At 45.0% G+C, this 23395-nt stretch overlaps 1 protein-coding gene across 1 annotated transcript; it reads right to left on the bottom strand.

Moving 5' to 3' along the window:
- Positions 1 to 1659: 1659 nt before the first annotated feature.
- setd2 (SET domain containing 2, histone lysine methyltransferase) lies at positions 1660 to 23066 on the bottom strand. Its single transcript, XM_031573833.2, has 23 exons — positions 22939 to 23066; positions 21032 to 21150; positions 19562 to 19583; positions 15180 to 19417; positions 14946 to 15077; positions 14394 to 14522; positions 14082 to 14205; positions 13890 to 13967; positions 13553 to 13650; positions 13075 to 13207; positions 12684 to 12818; positions 12472 to 12600; positions 11643 to 12326; positions 11081 to 11521; positions 10918 to 10966; positions 9708 to 9951; positions 8608 to 9514; positions 7198 to 7320; positions 6547 to 6683; positions 6108 to 6219; positions 5170 to 5244; positions 4768 to 4869; positions 1660 to 3923 (listed from the first exon to the last, which is right to left on the bottom strand). The coding sequence occupies exons 2-23, from the start codon at positions 21058 to 21060 to the stop codon at positions 3759 to 3761; spliced, it is 8286 nt and encodes a 2761-aa protein (XP_031429693.1). The 5' UTR covers positions 21061 to 21150; positions 22939 to 23066; the 3' UTR covers positions 1660 to 3758.
- Between the last annotated feature and the right edge of the window lie 329 nt (positions 23067 to 23395).

Raw genomic sequence — 23395 nt, 5'->3', positions numbered from 1 at the left:
CTTTTGCTGGATTCTTGTGGTTTACAAATGAATGTGCTTAGTTTAGATGGTAAGATATGCTCTTCCTTTTTGTCAGTTCTTATAAATGCAACAGACATTTTGGTGCACAGTAACATGAGGAACATATTTATGTATATCTATGAACATAACTATGGGTTCGATGGATTTCCCTAAGGCAGACATGTGTTACCATGTGACATACCTTACCTATACCTGCATAAATGGTTGCTGACACAAATAATTGACACCCAGGGATATAGAGTAGGACTATGACAGAGGATTGGAGCATACATGTGGTTTGTGAAGTGCAACCAAAGTGAAAACTTGCCATGAAGTAGATGGTTTCTGCTTAGAAAAGGTATGTTAAACTGTGTGTACGACTCACGTGGGTCTTGAGAAGCTAACAGAATGAGTGTCTATAGAGGTTTAGTTTGGGCCAGTTTTACTTGGGATTGCTCTGAGGACGTTTCCCCGGTCGAGAATAAAGATGGAATCTCTGCTTACTTTACGTGTTTGACTGGTCTTAAAGAATTTTTACCACACTCTCATAACAATTATAGACCACTTCTTTGTACCATGTCCATTATTAAGTACACAAAATAAAACTTGTATTTAAAATCTTGGTCTTATATAAGCATAGTTGGTATCTATTTACTGCAGTCCTACCAGTTATTAGTACTTGCTGGTTAATAGGTACTTACGGATGTTTGTAGGACATTTTAAATCAATAGTTAACAACTGAGTTGGCCAAGGATATGCTTCACATGTATATTGCCAGCTTGATAGATTGACTGTGGCTATCAAGCATGTCAATCAAGTTACCTCTTATCGATTGTTTGAAAGTTGTTATCTAAGAGGAATACTTTACATCTTAGTTTCATCAACACAATCTGGAGTTGTTTTATATATTTTTTTTGTGTGTGTGGTACTTCTGTAGTCTCTATAATAGCCCTTTGTAGCGTTTAGTTCTAGATGAGTCTTCGAGATAAGAAAAGTAATTTAGTTCAAGGGCCGTGGAATGACAAACTCAAACATTTGGTAATAGGCTCTTCACCACCACCATTTCCAGAACTTTCTTTGCCCCTCCCTCTTCTGCATGTTCACTCTCCTACTCAGCTCCTCTCTAACTGAAATGAACAATCTGTTAATGATTTCTGGGCCGGCTCTCGTCCTAAGTGGGACCAGGCGTGCTGCTGGGACCGGGGCGGCGCTGCATGCCGTCACGCATTCCAGCCAGCGCTGCTTATGCTGCGGTCTGAGGAGCGGCTCCGAGCCCAGTGCAGGCTGAGCCAGACCCGCGGAAGAGGGGGGTGGGGGTTGCCTTTCATGACTGGGGTTTCATTATTGTGTCAACTTACAGTTGGATATACGCTCTCTGGTGGCAGTCGCTGGAGCCCTGCGATAGCTCCATAACTTTAAACGGCCCACGCTCCACAGAGCAGTGTTGTAGTTAAGACCATGTTAGCTGAGACTAAGAGAAGCCTATACCAGTCATGACCAAGACCAAAGGCATCGCTAGAATGAAATGAATGTTTCGAGACTATGGTCGAGCCCAAGAGAATCTTATTCTGGCTATAGAGCTTATGCTTGGATAGTGACGGCGCGTAAGCGCTGGCTTGTGGGAAGAACAAGGTCTACGCTAAAGAGAAAGGAGCCATGTTTTTTTTTTTTTTTTTTTTTTTTAATAAAACAATTTATTTGAATTTAAAACGTTTTTACACTCAGTATGACAATGTGGTTGCACAATACTTACAAGTAGAGAGGGTTGGACTGTACATTAAAAAACCCATGAGAACATAACATAAATGCACAGCCCTCCTTCAAACCCAAAGGAAAAAAAAAAACAATTAAAGTAAAATAAAACAAAACCCCACTAACAGAGAAAAAAAAGCTCATTGGAATCATGTTGATCGAACTCATGAGAAGAGATTCCAGAGGTCGTCTCTGTCCCCACTCCCCTTGCTTCCTGGTTTGGGAATACTTACAGCTATTTACATGTTTAAATTGTGGATTAACAGTCCTTTTACAAAGTATTTGCTTATTTAAATGCTTCTCAAAAACTATTTCTCAATATATTCACATATAAAGCAATATAATACATGGATTTGAAATGGACTTAAATGCAATTATTGGAGGTGGGGACAGAGCTAGCCGTGAATGATGCAAGCACACCAGTCCAGTAACTGGAAGCCCTGGGGGTGTGTGCCCAGTGCGTTTGCAGCATGGTGTTTGTGTGTGTGTGTGTGTGTGTGTGTGTGTGCGCGCGCGCAGTTTTCAAGTGTGACATGTAAGGTAAGTCAGCAGTCGATCCTCTAGGATTCTTCTCCAAGGAATTGCAAAGACATTAAAAACAGATAAACCACTCATTCAATGTAAAAATGGCAAGAGCTTGGACAGTTTTTTTTTTCCTTTTTTTTTTTTTTTTTTTAAAAGAAAAGAACAATGCTACATGCCCAACCTCCAGAGAGAAAGAGAGAGAGAGAAAGAGAGAAGGGGATGGGATGGCATAGCGCGATCAGGAGAGGACAGGGACAGCCGTTACCACCACTCACCATGGGCACAATGCTGCCTGCTGAATAAAAGCCATTAAAAGAATCCCATTCCTACCCTGGGTGAGTCAGCTGGCCTTTGCGGGGAAAACCACTGCAGGTCTGGGAGACCAGCGACAGGCGAGGACATAAAAACAGCAAGACAAGGAATCCTGACGGTCAGAGCCGTGGAGGGAGAACATGCCCTGGGAGGTGAGTCATGACCACCTGTGGTTTACCCATGCTTCAGACGGGAGGGAGGGAGTGTGTGGTGGGGGGCACCAGCATGACCCTGGATGCCCTCAGCCTGTCTCACCCCATGTGGTTTCACAGCAGAACCTACATAGGATACTTGCCTCACTCTGACACCCTCCCACCCCCCATGAAAAAACCCAGCCAAGAGAAGCACCAGAAAAAAGAACCATAAAAACTCAATGGCTGGGAACTCAGGGGGAGGTGTGGTGGTGGTGGAAAAACACTCCAGTGGAAAGAGAACATGGAGGGGGGAGCGTGGAAGGGTGGGGTAGTCCATTTCCATTCTTCTGTTCGTTCCCATTTCTGTTTATTTCTTTTCTCTCCTCTCTAGATCATGTTTAAAAAGCAGTCATTACTGCAGGCCTGACAACCATTTAAAAAGGAACAAGAGAAGAGGATGAGGAGAGAGAAGGAGTCAGAGCAAGAAGACAGCAGTTAAAACTGGAGGGGCTGATGGAGGAGAGCTCCAAAGGACATACTGCAGGATACAGAAGGAAAAAAAAAACGAAAGAAAATCAGAGTAAAAACCATCCATGATGGGGAAGAAAAAGCATATTAGCACCCCTGTGTGCCATGATTAGCACATCAGTTTGTTTTTTTTCTCTTCTTTTTTTTGTTTTCTTCAGTAAGCCTTCACTTGTCCCCCCACTGACGATGGCCGGCGAACGAGCACATGTGGCCAGAGTCCTCTCGGGAGAGAATCAGCGCAGTGGTGGAGCCACCCGCCTCTCCTTCATACGGCACACATCTGACAGGACAGACAGGCTGGAGGGGGAGGAGTGTGCAGGAGGAGAAACGCCCCGTTTGACCTCCGTCCTGGCCTCCTTCTGCTCCCCTCAGTCTCTTCCCTCCCTCCCTGCCTGCCTGCGGTGTTTGGCGTGTGAGACGAGAGTGGCCCAGCGAAGTGTTCGTTTTTCTTTCTTTCTTTCTTTTTTTTTGTGTGTGTGAAGTTAACGTGATGAGAGGGGTCTTCCGTTATTCCACCTCGCCGGTGTCCTCTTTGGGGCGGTAGACGGCGCCAAACTTCTGCATGTACTTCTTGATGTACTCCTTGGTCTTGTGTTTGACGTTCTCGTTGCACTCCAGGTCCTCGGGGTTCTTGCACGACTTCAGTTCCTTGTTCATCACACCGTGAGTCAGCTGCAGGGAGAGAAAAGGGTGGAGGGGGGCGGGGGGTGAGAACTAGTTCAGAACTAATTCAGTAATCGGCCAAATAGACGTGAGATGAACCATCTCAAGACACGCATTTTGACTGATTTCAGAAACCGCTTCCCATCGGTAACTAGCCTGACGTTGTCATACTCATTATTCTAGTCAGAATATGAACTTCCCGACCTCAAATGTTGTGGGCGGGGCTAAGTTCGGCTGGCACCCAGGCTAATCGGTAACATTACCAAAGTCAAACCTGTAAAGATGAACTGGTCTATTCTTAAATGTTCTAGGTGGAATTTCCGCAAAGCGGAAAGCTAGGCTCCATGCACCCACACATGTGTTGCACTGAGAGGCCTCCTGTCCTGCGCTACGTCCCTGTGGTTCACCAGAGGGACTGGGCTTTAGGAAGAAGGCAGCCAGCTGACTGACAGGCAGGCTGGGCCCCTTTCATTTTGGGCTTTACAGATGAGAGAGAAAAACTAATCTGGATGTGAAAAAGGACCAAAAATTATAGCCCAGGGGGTTTAAGGGCAATATGAAATTTACTGTTTTGAAAAGCAGCAATGTGCTGTCAAATCTTTCTAGCAAACCTTCTATTGTGCACTTTTGTCCTCATTTGATTCTCTGAATTTGGAGAAAAAATAAATCGAGAAAGTGACTCTGATGTGAAAGCAAACCATCAACAGTAGTAGATTTGATAGAGGAGTATAGACAACAACAAAAAAACACTTTCTTTTTCATTTCCTGTAGTGTGTGTCATTTTCCTATCACAGGAGCATAGTTGCTCAGGTAAGCATGAACTATATTCGAATCCTAATAGTGACTGCCGTACCTTCCTGGCCAGGTGTTTGAAGTCCTCTGTGTTGCTAATGCGGCCCAGCTTGCAGTCTGGCTTGCGGTAGGGGTTCAGACATTGCACAATGAACTGGGACATCTGAAGGAAGGAGGTACGGAAAGACATTGTGTTAAACAAAATAAAGCAAAATAAAAAAGACACAGTATATGGCAGTGTACCAACAAGCTATTATCAGTCTAATCCATTCTTGTTTGTCTACTTTCTCCCTAGACTGTTTAAGGTAAGATTTCACCAGTAACCATGGACATTCGATTTCACTGTCAAATCTGGTACTGGCATCCCACTTGTGCGTGACCACTCTTGGGCGGACTACATTCCCGTGACGAAAGCGCACTGGGCAGATATGGGAGTTTCGAGACGGGCGGTTCATGGGCTCACCTCTTTGCGGAAGACCTCCTTGCTTTTCTTGGCGAGCTCGCTGGAAGTGTCTGCCTCCGCTGTTTTAGTGGAGAACTGAGGATGCAAAGGGGTAACAAATCGCTGGTAACTACATGCCATTTTTCACCTTCACACACTTTTGACATGCACAAGAAAGTAGCAGAGAGCCAGAGGGCCAAAAGACACGATTACAAAAAGCATAAAAGGAAATTCTGTGAAGGTGGAGACCGTAAGAATGTGTGTGTGTCTGCAGTGGGTAGTAGCGCTGAAATTAAAACAACCTGAGCCAGACACAGAGCCAACCCCAAACTCAAGTGTGCGCCTCTACTACGAGCATCCTAACCCAAGAATCCCACGTGTCCAAGCCCCACTCGGCTTGAGTTTACACACTGGCTTCGTGACGGTACGTCTCCCAAACCACCCAGACCCTTGCTGACACCCCCGATGTGCCCCCTGTGTGAAGACTGCAAACGCAGACTCTCCAGAAGTTCCACTCTAAATCAGACAAACCACTGGCAAATGAATGCAGTGTCCTCAGCTGGTCTTGGTTAGCATCAAAGAGATGGGGGGAATGAGAAGAAACAGAAAACAAAAGGCATTCCCCCCAGCTACATAGTGAGAGCGGGACAAAGGAGAGGGAGAGCAAAGTGGGGAAGAGAGGGAAAGAAAACAAACAGAAGGCTGACAAGACAGGATGCACTTCTCACTCATGGGATCAGAGAGTTCATTTAGACGCTATAGGTGTCCCTTAAAAATCCAGTCTACGCAAATGGAGTACACCCTAATGTTGTGGGATTCCTTGAGCTTGTTGACAATACAGTACTGCCTCAAAATAAATATACACAACATTTATGGGATAGACAGCACCCTTGAGGGTGACATACGCACCAGAGTAAGAACACAAATTAATCAAATAAATCTGGAGCTGTAGAATTTACCTTGGATGGGTTTTCATCGTATGTTGGCGTGCCGAGGTCCATCTCTGCTTCATTGCCCACACTGGCATCATCACTGCCAACATCCCAACATGGTGGATCCCATTGGGTTTGTCTAGTGACATAACACACACACACACACACACACACACACACACACACACTCTGTGATCAACTGTGAGCTTCAACTTCACCTGTGAACTTCTGTTGGACATATCTCTGATCATATGAACAGTGTGTGATTTGTGGAGAGCATCTGTGGTTGAATATAAACTTGCAGTTACATACTGCAACATACATACAGTTACATACACAATGATAAGGCGAGGCTCTACATGGTATATTCCAAATATCTGCTCATAAAAGTTGGAGATACCATAGTTGCAGCTTGTTTTTAGCACGCGGTCATATTCATACATAAACAAACAGAACATCTACACACCTGGTGATGATGTGGTAGTAGTAGATTTTGCCCTCCCCATCCCGGGCAACCTTCCAGCTGGGCGGCAACACGATAGTCTTGGGTTTGGGTGGTGAAGGAGGGGGAAGATCCATGATCCCATTGGGTACAATCATCTCCTGCAAAGCCAATCAGAGGCTTTAGTGGGGTGCAATGAGGATTTACCAACACCAACAACTTCAGGCAGATCAGAAAGTTGTGTGATGGATGTTTCTTCATTGTATGGCGAATAACTGTAATTGCATTAGCTTTATACAAGACTGGCAGCAAAATGGGTACTCTACGCCTTCTAGTGGATGGATTAAGCATCACACTCATACTTTGCCTTCCCATGAGCAGAGATGAACATGGGGAAGGGCCTTAAAAGGTATAGTAGGATTTGTTATTAAAAAATGCCATCAGTTCATTATATATATATATATATATATATATAACATCATTATATGTAAACACTATTCACCAAAAGAACAGTGCACTTGACTTTTTCTGTTTCTCCATTTCAGTGCTTCTGTATGTGGTATAGAAGATGGGATGTGTGTAAAACGTGGGATATAAAACCACAGGAGTGTGACGGGAAGAGATGTGTGTCTGCAGAGTGGGAATGAGGTGCTATGGTGGCTGGAGCTCAGGCACCTGCTGAACTGGCTGGGAGGTGACTATGGTGGTGACCGTTCCGCCCTGCTGCACCACCAGGCCCTGCTGGTGGGCTGAGTACACCTGCTGACTGTGCAGGTAGCCAGCGGACTCCGTATACGCCTGCAGAGGCATAGAAAAACACACGTCACACACACACACACACACACACACACACACACACACACACACACACACACACCTCTGTGTTCCATGCCCGTCATGGTGGTGGGTTTATAATTCAAACATTACAAATCCCCTTCACAGCGCATCAGGAATCAAGTGTAAGCACAGTGTTTATGCCTTTCATCAGGTTCTATGCACAGATGTTCTCATTAAATAACCATTCTGTAGTCAGTAATTCTAACATTTTCCCAAGAAAAGCAGACTGAGAACAAGACTTGTTTTCTAAAAATAAGGCTGACCCTTTCTTTGATGAAACTGCTACAGAGCGGCCGATGTCTATTCAAAAGAGTGTAGACTAGGCAGCTCATAACCATGAGGGATATTTGTTTTTTACACACTCACAGATAACTGCATAACATTATGTACATTCAAATTAGTGCTGTCAGTTTAACGCGTTATTAACGGCGTTAACGCAAACACATTTTAACGCCGTACATTTTTTTATCGCGAGATTAACGCGATTTTTTTAAAAACATTTTTAAAAAAAAAAATATTATTTTTTAATTTTTTTTAGATTAACGTTCTTTTTGGCCTCGCAAACTGTGTAGTACGCTAACGTTACGGTTTGAGTGAATGGTGAGCGCGATACGGCAAAATGGATGATAAAAAGCTTCTGAATGGAAAGTTTACTTTTAAAAGTTGTGTTGTGCAAAAGAAGCGAGCTTCACTGTTGTCTGAAAATGTCAACAGGCAGCTGGCTGAAAGCAAAGAAGTAGTAGGCTTACCTTTTATTGGTAACCTAACTGTTACGGTTCATTGTTTCTGAAATAAGAGGCCTGACTGCTATGTTCCCAGCAAACTTGAAAAAAAAGAAAATATTAAGCCATGGTTTAACTGCACTATAGGCTGAGTCCTTGTTTACCTGAAATGTGCACTTTACAATTTTATTTTGTACCGCCCTGTTTGGCAATGTTGGTTTTCAATAAAATAAAACATTTGCTTAAAGCAAGCCAATCCACTTTTCCATGTTGATAAGGGCAATAAAATAAAATGATGGAAAAAATAAATAAACGAAGGGACATTTAGAACAGATACAAATTTGCGATTAATCGCGATTAATTTTGAGTTAACTATGACATAAATGCGATTAATCGCGATTAAATATTTTAATCGTTTGACAGCACTAATTAAAATGTAAATGAGGTAAGATGTTTCAGAATGAGACGACTAACGAATAGCTACTGTGCCATGCGTCCAGCTTCTTCATCACGGAGGCACCCATACCTGAATCAGTGGAGTGCTGGTGGGAGGGTAGGGAGCAGGGAGGCTGTAGATAGTCTGGCAGGGTTGGCCTTGGTAGTATATGGTGGCAGCCTGTGGCTGTGCTGCGGTGGGGTACGGCTGAGGCTGCTGCGGCGGCGGAGCCGAGGGTGGCGGCTGCGTTTGCAACGTCACTGCCTGCTGCTGCAAGCCCACCGGGTCCCACAGGTTGGCGTAGCCCTGCTGACCTTGAGGGCCGGGTACCTGGGCGGGCATCGCCAGAACTGCGACGCCCGCGGGGTCCTGAGGAGCTGGGCCGTTGGGCTGAGCGTACTGTGGGGGAACGGCCACGGCCGCGGCCTGCAGCTCCATCTGGGAAGCGATGTGGGTGGGCAGACCCCCTGCGGTGGGCACAACTGCCTGCTGGATGCCGGCGGAGGGCTGCAGCTCTGACAGCAGCGGCTGAGATGGCGCCTGCTCAAAAAGCATGCCACTCGTGGGGGAGGTTGCGCCGGCCCCCGTGCACAGGGGCTCGATGGGCGGGGTGGGCAGCAGCACCTTGCCAGCGTTGGGGTTGGTGGGGTCCACATAGGTCTGAAGGGGGTAGCCAGGCGGGTAGTGTATGTAACCAGGGCTAGAGCAGAAGGCCATCGGGTCAAAAGCTTGAGTCTGGATCTGCTGCTGCTGCTGCTGCTGCTGTTGCTGCTGCTGTTGTTGTTGTTGTTGCTGCTGCTGCTGTTGTTGTTGTTGCTGCTGTTGTTGTTGCTGCTGCTGCTGCTGCTGTTGTTGCTGCTGCTGCTGTTGTTGCTGTTGTTTCTGGGCCTCGCGCTGAGCCACCTCCTGTTCAAATAGCTTGCGGCGTTCCTCCGTGGACAGCTTGTTGCGCTCTTTCGTGCGACCCTTCTTCTTACTGCTGTTGGCTGCCTCAAACCTGGGAACATAACATGATACAATAAGGATGGGTGCCCAAACTAGAAGGTTGTCTCAGCTAAAACTGATTTTGATTGGATTGATTTTGGTTTTGATTGGACATGAACTAAGCACATTTACCTTACCTACATTACCTACAATAGACACGCCCTCTAGTGTAGCAAGTGTATGAATATGTAAGGATGCAGCAGTACCTCTCGTCACCACGCCGACTCCGGTCATAGGTCGACTGGGGTGGGGGGGAAGGGGAGGCGCGTCTACGGCGGCGCTCTGCACTGCGGACCCCTCGCTCTCCATCCCGGTCCCGGTCTCGTTCCCGGTCCCGGTCTCGTTCTCGTTCCCAATCCCGCTCACGCTCCCTGTCTTTCTCCCGCTCTCGTTCCCGGCTGCCTGAGGGGGTGCGTGGGGTCAGCTGCACGTCTCGATCTCGACTACGGTCTGGAGGGGAGAGTCGCCGGAACAAAAAAACGATTATAAAAGGATACCCGCCTTTAAAGGGGCATTGAAGAGGTCTAGTTTCATTGAGATTTTTTAAAACACCACCATCTTCACAGTTGGGAACTAGCTAACTTCTATATTTATATATTTTTATTTATTTATATATATATATATATATATATATATATATATATATATATAGATAGATAGATAGATAGATAGATAGATAGATAGATAGATAGATATATTTATTTATTATGTCAACCTGGAGTACAAAACTACATAATGAAGAACCTGAGTGGACCAAAGACTTTAGTTCCATTCATTAGCAAAGGGGCCGACCTGAAGTATTTGCCAGTGCAAAAGCCATAACAACCCAAAATGTGAAATGCTACTGAATACATGGGATTGAGAAAAGCTCCACAGCAAGACCAGATGTAAGGTAATGGTCAAAAATCAGTATATGCTCCATCCATCTAGCGAACAATACAATGTTGCCCAGGTAACCATTCACACCCTCTTGCAACAAAGCAAGCAAGCAGACACCCACCCCTTGTTGCCATTTTGCATCAGGCCTGTGAAGAGTTCTCCCTTGACTAACGCTGGGTTTGATCAACACCCCATCATGCCTCCCTCAAGAGCAAACCTGTGGTTCAATTTGAGATAGGTGCTAACACCCCCAAGGTCATGGGTTCAACACACATAGAAAGTGTCTATCTATACTGTCCTCTTGTATATGTAGGACTCAGTACCTCACACCGAGGATTATAACCCAGGGCCTCTAAATTAGTGAATGATGCATGGATGCCTGGAGCTGAGACTAGTGAATGATGCATGGATACCTCCAGCTCTCTATGGACCTAGTTTTGAGGTTCCTGAATATTTCTGGAGCTCAATTTGAGGCTGCTGGACATGGGAAGTGGGGAAATGTCCCCTAGACACAATGACAATGGCAGAGATGCCTACCACTGGTCTCTTTCTCCACCTGGCTCTTCTTGGGGATCCTGTACACTTCCTGAGAGAGAAAAAGATGTACATCACACTTGTGTCACGCAAGAAGGTCATGTGATTAAATGTATGCGTGTAAGAAAAAGGGAAATTGTTTGGGTGGTGTTCTTGACAGCCTTACCTTCAGGTCTTTCCAGCTGTCCAATAATCTTGCAGCCATTTCACTGATGTCAGCCGTCTTGACTGACGGCTCCTGACTCTTCTCACTCTCCACATCTGACACGCCTTCTTCCTCGTCCTGTGATGATGTTCCAACACCCACCAGGTCAGCCGGCACAGTGGACGTTTCCATAGCAGCTGCCGTTTCCATAGGAGCTGTCGTTTCCATAGACGAGTTGTCTGGGGCAGATGGTGCCGTGCCTGTGGCAACGGTTGCCGAAGCAGCAGGCTTGATCTCACCAGGCATCCCAGCAGCATCATCTTCACCTGTAGCATCTGAAGGTGGCTCGTCACCCACGGCAACAGGATGCTCTGTAGGTGCGGCCTCCACTGAGGTTGTAGTCTCATCAGTGGGGGTGTTCTCCGAGGGAGCTGGAGTGGACCCAGCACTCTCCACAGAGGTCTGAGGAGGAGGAGGAGGATTCTTGGATTATTCAAATTTACAACAGTAAATTGTACTTACACAACAAACACACAGAGTAAACACTAAATAAATATGAGAAAAAGACAAGAAATAAATGTACCTCCTGATGGATGGTCGGTGTCTCACTGGAGGGCTCTCCTACTTTCTCCGTATGGCCATCAGCGGCAGGAGGCAAGGCTTCTAGCGGAGTTGTGACGTCCATCTGACTAGGGTCTGGTGAATCAGCAGTCTCTGTATGCATGAGCTCCTCCGCCTTTCTTGTGCCACTGGACTCCTGCTGCTCCTCTTCCTCTCCTTTGATATCACCTGCCTGTTCCTCCTCTCCTTTTGCACTCCCCTTCACTGCCGTGCTGTCAGCCACCTCAGGGCCACTCTCGTTAGCCGGGGGAACTCTACCTTCTCCCGCCTCCACCTGGGACACCTCTTCCTCTTCCTCCTCCTCATCGTCCTCTTCATCCTCTTCCTCCTTGCAGTCCGAGGCCTTGCTGGCGTCTGACATGGCGCTGTCGAGGCTGTTCTCGCTAACTATCTTGAGGCGGCGGTAGACGGTGCGTTTGGGCGTGTCGGTGTCCAGCTCGGGGCCCAGTTTGGCACAAGATGACGAGCCGTCGGGCGTGTTCAGGGGCGTCTGGGCACGGGACGTGCTCTCGCTGGAGTAGCCGTCCTGCTCCGAGGGCAACACCTGGGGTCGGCTCTGAGCCCAGCGCTGGATGAACTGCAACACGCGGCTCTCCTCCAGCATGTTCTTGGTGGAGATTGGCAGCACAGCCAACGCATTCATGATCTACAACCATGCACAAAATACACCAGATCCATCAGAAAGGGCTCACATTATTTGTATGCATGTATTAAAAGCCCCGGATACAAGATTATAAATATTTTAACACGGAATCAGTTAAAACAGCCATTTTCAGTCTTTGTCCCCTTACCTCCAGCTGCAGTTTAACATTGTTAATCGAATTGCCTTTTGCCTCTGAAAGCTCAACCATGAATATCCATAGCAATGAGAGGCCATGATGATCCAAAAACTGCTTCAGGCATGATGGATTTTGTGTATTCTACAAAGAGAGAAAGAGACTGTAACTCATCTTTCCCACATAATTACATTAAAGCACATAGTAAAAGCGGGGTCCCTCTTTACCTGAATGAGCTTGAGGCAAGTGAGTCTCTGCTCCATGGTTTCCACCCTCACCATGAGTCGGCACAGAGACACCACCTCCTTCTCATCCTGCAGTCCATCCCCGTTCTCCAGCAGGGCCTCCAGCTCCTCATCCACCTGCAAGAACAGCCAAAACCACATCTTTAACAGAGCTATTCATGCACACTGGCATCAGGGAGATGCATAAAGCATCAAGAGGTCAGGCATCTACCCCAACACAACATACCAATCTACTTACCGACTATAACCAATAAACCTCCAAGGTTTTAATGACCACTGCTCAGATAACCGATCACATACCTATCGGTCCCAAACCTACTTAACCACAATGGCTTGCCTGTTGTGACCTTTCTGTAGGGGGGTCTGTACTCACTGTGGTTGGTGCGGCCTTTCTGCTGCGCTCCCGCTGCTTCTTGCCCCCTGCAGCCCGGATGCTGACCCGCTGCTCACCGCCCAGGAACCCGCGGCAGCTGGGCGCACCACACAGGCACTTCTGTGCCTCTTTTCTGTGAAATAGAAACTCACCCACTCAGTAATCAAGACAAATGCAAATTGTCTAAATCTAGCTAGCAAACTAGCTAACAGCCAATAGATGTGTCTTGCTGGCACAGCTGGCACTGATAAAAGTTAGCTACTTGGTACTGTCTTGCTGTAAAAGCGGTTCTTATGTTTTCATGCACCAAACCACACATAGCCTGGGTGGTTAGTGTGAAATGACGAGTAGATGAACACACCTTTCACGTGACCATAACTATATATTTAAGGACATAAAACCTACATACCTACAAACAAAATATCCTAAAAGAAAATCAACCATCAGCCAGACAGACTGCCAGGGACCCAATGCTTACCCGTATCTCTGGAACTGGTAATCAAACGTGAGTTCTGTCCCACCAGACACCGCCTTGGTGGTGAAGAAACCCACTCGGAGCTGCCCATTAACAGTCCACTGCAAGGAGATTGAACATGTTTGGTCAGAAATGCAAACTCTTACCACCAAACTGACATATACCTACATTTTGTCATGAGGCTATACAGTCGACCACATCATTGAAAGTCACCCAAACTCTGGCCTGGGAGATAGATGTATGTGGGGTAGCTTGTTAAAGATATGATAGATTTGTGAAAATCTCTGGTTAGTTTCAAACTTCCAGAAATTCCACAAACTCTGACAAGACTTCCACGTACCTTTTGTGTCTCACAATTGGGTTCACAGCTGTGGTTCATGAAACGTGAACAGTTCCCTTTCAGAGTAGCATCAATGATCTGAAAAGAAACAATTTCAACTGATTATTCGTTCAATTCACCGGCATATCAAGCTTATAGCTCAATGTATTATAGCTCAAATACAGTTTGCTGCTTTGGTAGATTTCAAAATACCTCATTATTTTTCAGGGCCATAAAATAATAGTGGATGTTTTTGCAGCGTGCATATTCCTTCACCCTCGCCTTGAACTCCTTGTGGTCCAGGACCTCACCGCAGTACTCCAGCACAAAAGTGTTTCTGAAAGAAGATGAAATGCGAGCGGTTTCATAAAAACTGTGAGCCTTACTCTTTGAAATGACTCTAGAACACACCTCGACTTCATGAAAAGATCCCTACACGAGAGCAGATTATGCAACTATGCAAAGCAAAGTACAGAACAAAAGACACTTCTAACACAATCATCAACATCAAAAAACATTTCTTACGCTGGCAGGTCCCTGGCAGCACGCAGGCCCCAGCCTTTGTTCTCAGTTAGAATAACTTCAAAGTCTGCATGATGCTTCCTCTGGAAACGTCGATTAGAGCAGTACACTCCATTTGGACACCGTGAAGAGCTGGAATAATGAACAAAGACAACAAAATACTCAGATCAGTCTGTGCTAACAAGGAGCACTTACATTTGAGCTGTTGAAAAACAGTTCTGTAGGAATTGTCAGTTGCATCAAACGTATTTATTCACTCGGAATCACTGATCCACTGAAATGTTCCCTGATCAGTGGTTCTCTATAGTGAACCATGCAGCCTGGTGACGCACCACCTAATGAGTGCTGATGAGTGTATCGACTGTGTCTTAAAACTATTTTACTTCTGATAACCACTTAAGGCAGAATTCAGAATGGGCATAAGTTATTACATAAGTCTATATGGTAGGTTGTGACCGGGTTTGGCTTCAATTTAGATCATTATGTGGAACACAGGGTATGTAATCTGTCAAGGGAACAGCTAAGAAAGTGTAAACTCGAGAGTAGAATCCTTACCATTCAATCATCAGGAGGCGATTCAGACAGTCCTCTCCACAAGCAATCATCCCTCGGGCCTTCTCCTCTTTTGACAGGAGTGAACACTCACACTGCATACGTTTAATATCCCGATGGGATTTGTTCTTCTTGCTGTTAGGACAAAGTTTAAATTTGACCATTTTGACCACAAAGAGTTGCAAACAATTATGGTAATGATAAAAACTTAAACACTAGCGTTGGCTTATAACTTACCGCTCTGTAAGATAAAGGTTTTCTTCAATGAGGTCAAAGTATGGTGGCATCTTCTTACTTTTAGCTTTGTCTTTCCAATGTCCAGGGTCAAAGAAATCTTTTAGACTGAGCAGTGGCCTCTGTTCTTTATTGTGGGCTGTGGCATCCTTGAGGTCAGACTCCAAACATTCTCTTTTGCTGGCCAACACCACCTCGGCCTCATTGTCCGAATCAGACTCAAGTTCTTGACGTCTTTTCTTGGGTGGCCCTCTTCCTCTGTGGACCCTAAGGGGTTCCTCCTTAGAGACATGGGATCCAACAGCTCCCTCTTGAATGGTACTGGCAAAACCTTTGCAATTGCTGCTAATCTCATTGGCTTGTACAAAACCAGATGGGGCAGGTAGTTCAATGGACTCCCTGGCTCTTCTTGCTCTGAACACAGCCTCCTCTTCATGATCATTGGTGAGAGAATCTGGATGGATCTGTCCTAAAGGGTCTTGACGGTGGGAAGGCACATGTAAATGGGCCACTCTTACAGCATGAGAATCCAAGGGCTGTGACCAATAATCAAGGCCTTGCCTGATGAGCTGGGAAGGGGCAAAATGCCCTTGCTGTAAAAAGTTCTGAGACAGAGCTCCATGGCTGCTGTCAGGCTGCTGGTATGTGCTGCTGGGCAGTTCATGCTGACCATACACCGGACTAAAATTTTCCTTGGTGTTCAGGTCATTTGAGTTGCGTAAGTGTCCAGGTATGTAGTTAGCTATATTCCTGCTAGTCCTATTACTGTGCCAACTGTCTGGTTTCTCAAAGTTTGAGCAACTTTGGCCAGCGCCCCCAAGAAGATCTGTCGGCTGGGAGAACCCAACGTGGCTTGAAACGTTGTTGATTTTTACCCCTTCATGGTTAGTGCTGTTGTTTTCAAAGTGAGACAGGGCATTGGGAGCATCGAACTGGCTTGTACTGTCTACCATGTTGCTCTGTGACTGGTAGCCTGCAGGAACCTGTGCAGGTTGATGAGGAATCATCCAGTGGTTACTATTCTCAAAGGCCACACTGGGAGTTGCTTTATGCCTCAGGTGACCACTTTCTTTACCTGCATCAGCTGTTGGGCAAAACATCTGCTGTTGCCCAGAGGCACTACCGGAAGTGGAGGAAAATGCAGGAGTGTCCTTTGTTTCTAATGTCAGGGTGGAATTCTTCGGCACAACCACAACAGAGCTCAGTCGTTTCAAAGGCACAGTCCCATCATCTGAATCAGACTCAGAATCATCAGAGTCGCTGTCCTCACTGTGGCCTCTTCCGTCTTCATTTAACGCTTTGGACAGTTTGGTTTTCGGCCGGTCATTTTGCAAATTCCCAGCACAAACATTTGCCTGCGCCTGTGCATCACTATTTGTACCAGAAGTATGATTTTCAACCGTCTCCTGCTCAGTTGTACACTTACTCTCTAGATGGTTACTCCTAACTTTGCAGGGTTCTGTGTGAAGTGTGAAGTTTGTCTGCCTTTTTAATGACTCCATCTCTAAAGATCCTGTATGCAACCTCTCTACTTTCTGACCATCCAAGAAAGTTTTACAATCTACCTCAGTGTTCTTTTTCAAAAAAGAATCTTTCCTATTGCATGGATCTTCCAGAGTATCGTCCTTGTTAAACTCTATTCTCTTCACCGAAACAACCTTCTTCACAGGGGGCTTAGCGTCCTGACTAACTATTTTCTGAGGAATTTCACATTCTGGGGTGTCTTGACCAACAATATCCCAGCGTGATTTTTTCACATTACCAGGTTTCTTCAAGGGCACAGGTCCTGGCTGGTCCTCTTTAACAATAAGCTTCTTGGTATCCTGACCCTTAGATAAGGGATCTACACAAGAAGTGATATCTGTGCACAGTGGCATGGGGTTAACGTCCACACTGGAATGAATATGGTCATCAGACTTAGTGTCTTGTGTTAAGGATTCTGAACATGGTGATTTTTTCACAGAAAACATGTTTACTTTTGAACTGTCTAAATTTTGGCAAATACTATTATCTGGACCAACTACCTTATTCACCCTTAGTAATAAATCATTATTTTCACTGACAGAATTTAAATATGCTACGTTTACCTGCTTTTCCAATAATGAAGAGGTGCTTTCTTTGACTTCACCATGATTCGATGTATCAATTCGATTATTTGTGGAGCAACCTTTGGCATCGTGACCATCATTCATCTGTTTAACTGTGCTATCTACTTCCTCACATGACACCTTCTCTGCATTGTTTAATAAAGGACTCAGTTGATTTTGAAGAGAGACTACATTTTGAGAACTCTGACATTTTGATGGGCTGCTGTTTGCAATGTGAATAGAGGAATCATTTAAATCATCTTTTAAGTTAAGCACCCGTGAAACTTTCTGACCTCCTTCTGAACTGTCTGACTTCAGGCTAGCTTCAGATTGTCTAGAACCCACTTCCATCTTTTCAACTTCGTGGTCTGGGCTCAGCAGAGCTGGCTGCCTGGATGGACTGCTCAATTTATCAGCTGATGGTCTGATCACTGATGCAGTCACGCTAGGCGAGGATATGGAGTCGTGTTTATCTGTTTTTTTAGAAGAAGAGCTCCATGAGCCTGAAGATCTGTCTGAACCTTGCGACTGTGACTTGCGTTTATGTTCTTCATCAGAATCAGAACTCCCACTACTTTTTCGTGCTTTCTTTTCAGAAGAACGAGTTGATGACGATGGACTCGAATTAAACAGTTTGGAGCTGCTTTCAGTTTTGGAGTGTGTACCAGATTTCCTTGAAACAGATTCCGAATCCGGGGAATGTCTCTTGCTGTTTTCAGAGTCATATGTTCTTCCGCTGGACCTCTCAGATTTGGAATATTGAGCTTTTTTGTCCAACTCTGACAAACGAGACAACTCTCCAGACTTCGAATCTTTGTGCGATTTCGAATAAGATGACTTTGGGTCTTTCTGAGAGCTAGAGCGGGTGGATGTTCTGCTGGTGTCACTGCCGCGAGTACGTGTTCTCCGATGATCATCCTCAGAGTCTGAGCTGTCTCTAGATCTGCGGCCAGCTCGAGAGCGTGAACTTCGGGACTCTTTATGGGGGGAGCTCCGATGTGATCTCCGATCAGACTCATGATAGTGTGACCTATCAGATCTTGACTGCCTCTCAGATCTTGATCGCTCTGATCTAGAATAGGAAGAACTTGTTCGAGGACCCCGAGACCTGGATCTTGAACGGCTCTTGGTTCTCCTCCGGTCCTTGTCAGAGCGGGAAGACCGCGTAGATGTCCGTCTATCTTCGCGGTCTGACTTAGAATGACTGGGAGCCTTTTCACTTCTCTCATTTCTAGATTTCGTATCCGATTCTTCAACCTTGGAACCTGAAGGCAGCTTTTTAACTTCCTTGGTCTGACTTTCGGATTTTACTGAACTTTTAGGATCTGCAGACTTTTGGCTGGAGGATGTCCGCACAGAATCCCCATCTGATTCTGAACCAGGTAGTGTACTGTCAGACTGGTATGGGCCCTTTTTACCATCTTTAAGCAATGTGACACCAGGACAGTCTTTGTCCTCTTTCCCAATATGGGAAGAATGAGTTGGTCCAGACAAACTGGAATCCTGCTTTGCCACTGTTTTTGATTCTGTGACAGTAACGCCAGGGTCATCAACATGGGGCACTGATGGCTCAGTTTCAACTCTAGATATAGACTGGACTTGGACCTCCATCTCTGGAGGCACCTCCTCCGATAAGACACTGGCTCTAGGACCCTCTTCAATGACAGACACACTAAGAAACTGCTTCTTAAAGTGCATCTTCACCAGGTCCACTCTAGGCCTCAGCAGTGGAGAAATGAAAGCTTGATGTGAAACGGTTTCTGGTGCAGGGGTGGAAACCCTTGGTGCATCAGTTTTATCGTTTTTACTTTCAGCAGGCTGCCCTGCTTGATCTGGAGGGGGTGAGGTTACTGGAGGGGGTGAGGTTACAGGAGGGGGTGAGGCTACAGGAGGGGGTGAGGCTACAGAGGAGGGTGAGGATACAGAGGGCAGAGGGGACTGGGCTTCGCTGTTTCTGTCTGGGCTCCCTGGGGCCGGGAATATTGGCGGTAGCGGCTTCTTTATCTGGCTGAAGCTGAAGGACACCTTCTGTCGACCCTGCTCCTCCAGGTTCACCAAGGACTTGGTACCCTTGGGAACGAGACGGTTTGACAGTACCACTCGGGGGGCAAGGCCTTTAAATATGACTGTCTTCGAGAGGCTGTCCACCTTCATCTGCAAACAACAAAAACATGTCAAAACTAATTTACCAGTGCAAATGCAACAACCAACAACTCTATTGTCATGCATCATGTGTGCTGACTGATTAGGACATATCCATGTACAACCATGATATGACGGCAGTGTAGAATCACTTACCGATCCATTCCCTCCATCCGCGCTGTGTTGGCATATGCGGAAGAGGGAAATAAAGAAAATTAGGCCTGGTGATGCAATGGTAATTCAAGAATCATGTGAGGACCAAGCATTGAAGCCATAGCCTTAAGGTTGTTAATATATACAAGTAACCTAGTGCAACAAAGGCAATCTTATGGCATCCACCACACACAGTGCTAAAGGAAATTATTACTGATGTGATGGCATCTTAGTGGTTAAATTAATTCTGACTTCCAAAATAAGACTTTGATATGAATTAGGCTGCCAGGACACAACTGGGTTAGATGGCCCTACGGGATTCCTCTCTGACCGTGACCTTCACCACTCCACCATTCTATGGTAGCTGATTTGGGAGGGGTCTTCACTGCTCTGACAGTCTTACTGGGAAGGACAAAAGATGACTGTTTTGGCCAGGCTAGGCCTGTAAAATGTATTCAGGTTAAAAAAAAACATCACCAGTGAGGTGGTCAATAAATGTAAGGTTTAGAAGGCTCCGTAGTTTAAATCTTTAAAAGGGTAGACCATAAACAATATGATCCTTGCTGTTCACTGTACCACTGAAAGATTGCCAGATAAAATGTACATTGTGGAGAAGTGCTTCAACAGAAAACCTATATTCAACTTGTCATTTCAGAGGTAATAAGAAACAACTGTGGGTGTCCAAGAGCATACTGAGTAAAATGGACACACAAGTATGCCGGCTAAATGGCCTAGAGCCTACTATGTCTTTTTGGGCAAGACGTTTTTGGATAGCATGACAACATGACACACACATCACACATCATATTACACACCAAACACATGTTTACAGCTATCCCAAAGTCATGTTGGGGCCCATCAGTCCACCTGTCCTATTTATAATGTGCAGTTAATCAGTACATTAAAGTCTGATTTACATGGCTATGTATGACATATGATGACTGAACCAAAACAAGGTGGACAGTTTCCTTCGATCTGGGCAACTTAAATGTATGGCCGAGGGATAGATCATCATATTTCTGACCAGCTATTACAGTTAGGCCTTGGATCATGTACTAACATGTTCATTATGATCATTTTGCATGGATCACCATATTTCATAATAATTTCATCTTTATGTTTTTACTTCACTTACTTAGGTTACATAGCTTACTGAAACTAAGATGTCGACACTGCCATTACAACCTCACCTACAAGTTCAGAGAGCTGGGACTGTACAGTGATTAGATTTCAATGTATCACAACACATCAGTCTTTTTCATTCATTTCACATATTTCCTAATGAATTAGGAGAATAGAATATTTTTCTGGTTTTAAGGAGACAAATTAGACACTCAGTCATCACCACCAATGGGTGAAAATGGTGTTATGGCTTGATTGACACAAACACCTGGTTCAATCCACATGGACTAAATGCAGGGACGTCAACATATCACTTGACACCACACAACGCAGAACACAGAAGGGCAGTACCTGAAATCTGCATTCACCAGCCCATCCATTTTGAGTTGAATGAGATGCAAGCAGCCCGGTGGGAACAGCGGGTCGGGAGAAGACACGTTCAGAGCAAGCTGTCCGACTTAAGGAGACACCTGTGAGTAAAATACACATTAGCCCATCACACACACCAAAGAAAACAAAGTCGTTGCATCAAGCCATGTTAATGCTTTATGACCTGCAGTTCTTATAACTTTGTGAACCTGTACCCCACCACCAACACCCATCAAAAAAAAAGATTCTGCAACATAAACATGCACCCTGTCATAACCACCCTATGGTAGGTTGTAGACCAGGAGCAATTTCATGCATATCATACAAATGCACTTGGAGAATAGATGCAAAATCTTAGGAGTCTTAGGAGTAGGAGGTGAACAGAGAATCAGTTAAGCATAACGTAAAATAGGGCTGGGGGAGAATGATATGCTAAGCTGTCGCCAACTATCTGATTTTTTATGGTCGTGAAAAATTCTGCTGAAGACCCTCTATGACCCGATGACATTAAACAACCTCTCTCCAGCATACTACATGTTAGGAACTTCTTGTGCCATTTCCAATTGTTTCTTTTTTTAATCATACGTAAGCTCTTCCTTGTTCAACGATTTCATGAGAACTATGAAAGTCGATAGGGTGTCACGCCATTATACGTGCATGCTCATGTGCCCTCCTTATAGGGAACATTCAAAACATCTCAACTGGAATCCTTTGGGTAGATTCGATGTTTGCATATTTCTGAACACAAAAGCACAACCTAAAAATGTGGTAAAAATTAAACTATGTTATCAGTGATAATATCCTTCTGTAGCTGACATTGGTAGCTACCTTTTGTTTAAATGAGAAAGAGAGAAGCCATTGTGATCTTGCCATACACCATCTAACTAGCTACTCTAGCCAAAGACCTGACAATCAGTCACCTAGTATCCACGTACTGCTTAAAGATTATCACATATGAAAGAAATGCAAAAATGTACGACAAACACGTATACAATAACTACAAAATCTATCAAATCGTTTGAGTTGGCAGCACCTTGCAAATTGAAATGTAGCACATCGTGGAACACTGTTTGCTAGCTAATGTCGGGTCAGCCATAGGGCCGGAGGTCTAACGTTATATGGCGACTACGTTTTAGGAGTGGAAGTATTACAACATTGTGTTGACCGCAGTGTTTCAAGTGTGCCTAATAAAATACATTTTAGTCTGAATTATGCAACAACCAAACAAACGGTTCTATGTAGATTTGCCCTCTTGTCTGTTTCCCTCTTAAGACGTCATCAAAGCGAGCGAGTACAGAAATTTATGGCGTGGATCTAGCAAGGCCTGAAAGCAAAGGCCTGCAGTAGTCCTGTTCATCTTGAGCATTCTACTTTGGGATAATTTCTACAACCTATTTATTGAATATAAACGCATCAGATCAGATACCGTTAATAAAGTGCTACTTTAAAACTTCAAGACAACTGATAGTGGATAGCTGTTGGTTTTCATAGCTAAAAATGAAACGAGATGTTGTCCCAGCTACATTAACCTGTCCAACTTCCAAACGCATTCAAATGTGTTACAAACAATACTTTCTCGGTGTGATTTTAAGTTTACGTTGTTTAGTATTCAACCAACTCTGTAATAGCCTTTATAAATTATGTTGTATATAAGGACAATGTCTGATTACGTTACTACGGGAATAAACTAACGTTAGCTAGCTAGCCAACTGTTAGGTGGGTTAAATAGCTGTCGATAGCTAGCTTAGGTAACGTTAGCAACCCTGCTACCGTAACCAAGCTAAACATTTGGGAGACATGTTGTTTTTCTTGTAGCTAGTTAGCCATTGAATGAGATTTCTGCCTGAGATAAAGAATTTATGCCATCAGAGAAAGGGTCGGATACTTACTTTGAATAGAGCTCTGGGTCAGAAAAGTCCTCCATCTTCTAAGTCCGTTCCAAACAGTTTATTTGCTTGGTTAAAACACATTCAGCAATAGCCACCGACGTCAAATCCACACGGGTACCGTTGACTGATCAAAATAAAAAATAACTCCAGGTTGAAAAGTTAGCTAGCTAAGTTAACGATAACGTCAACCTAGCCATCAAACTCACTGAACCTTAGTTGATGTGACGTTAACCTCAGCCAATGTTAGTCCCGAATCAGGTTGCCAAAACGGTGCACACTCATCAGTTGATCACCGTGGTACTATCTGTAAAACAAATGTGTTCATGAAAGGTAGCTAGCGTTAGGTAACGACCGAGCTATCTCTATGATAAACGAGAACAATCTGGCTAGCTAGCTATACGCTTCAGGCTGATGGTGTAGCTTAGCTAGCTAGGCTAGGCTAGTGAGGTCTGAGGCT

The sequence above is a fragment of the Clupea harengus genome, chromosome 1 (assembly GCF_900700415.2).
Source record: "Clupea harengus chromosome 1, Ch_v2.0.2, whole genome shotgun sequence".
Lineage (NCBI taxonomy): Eukaryota > Metazoa > Chordata > Actinopteri > Clupeiformes > Clupeidae > Clupea > Clupea harengus.
This window is presented reverse-complemented; position numbering and strand designations above follow the sequence as displayed.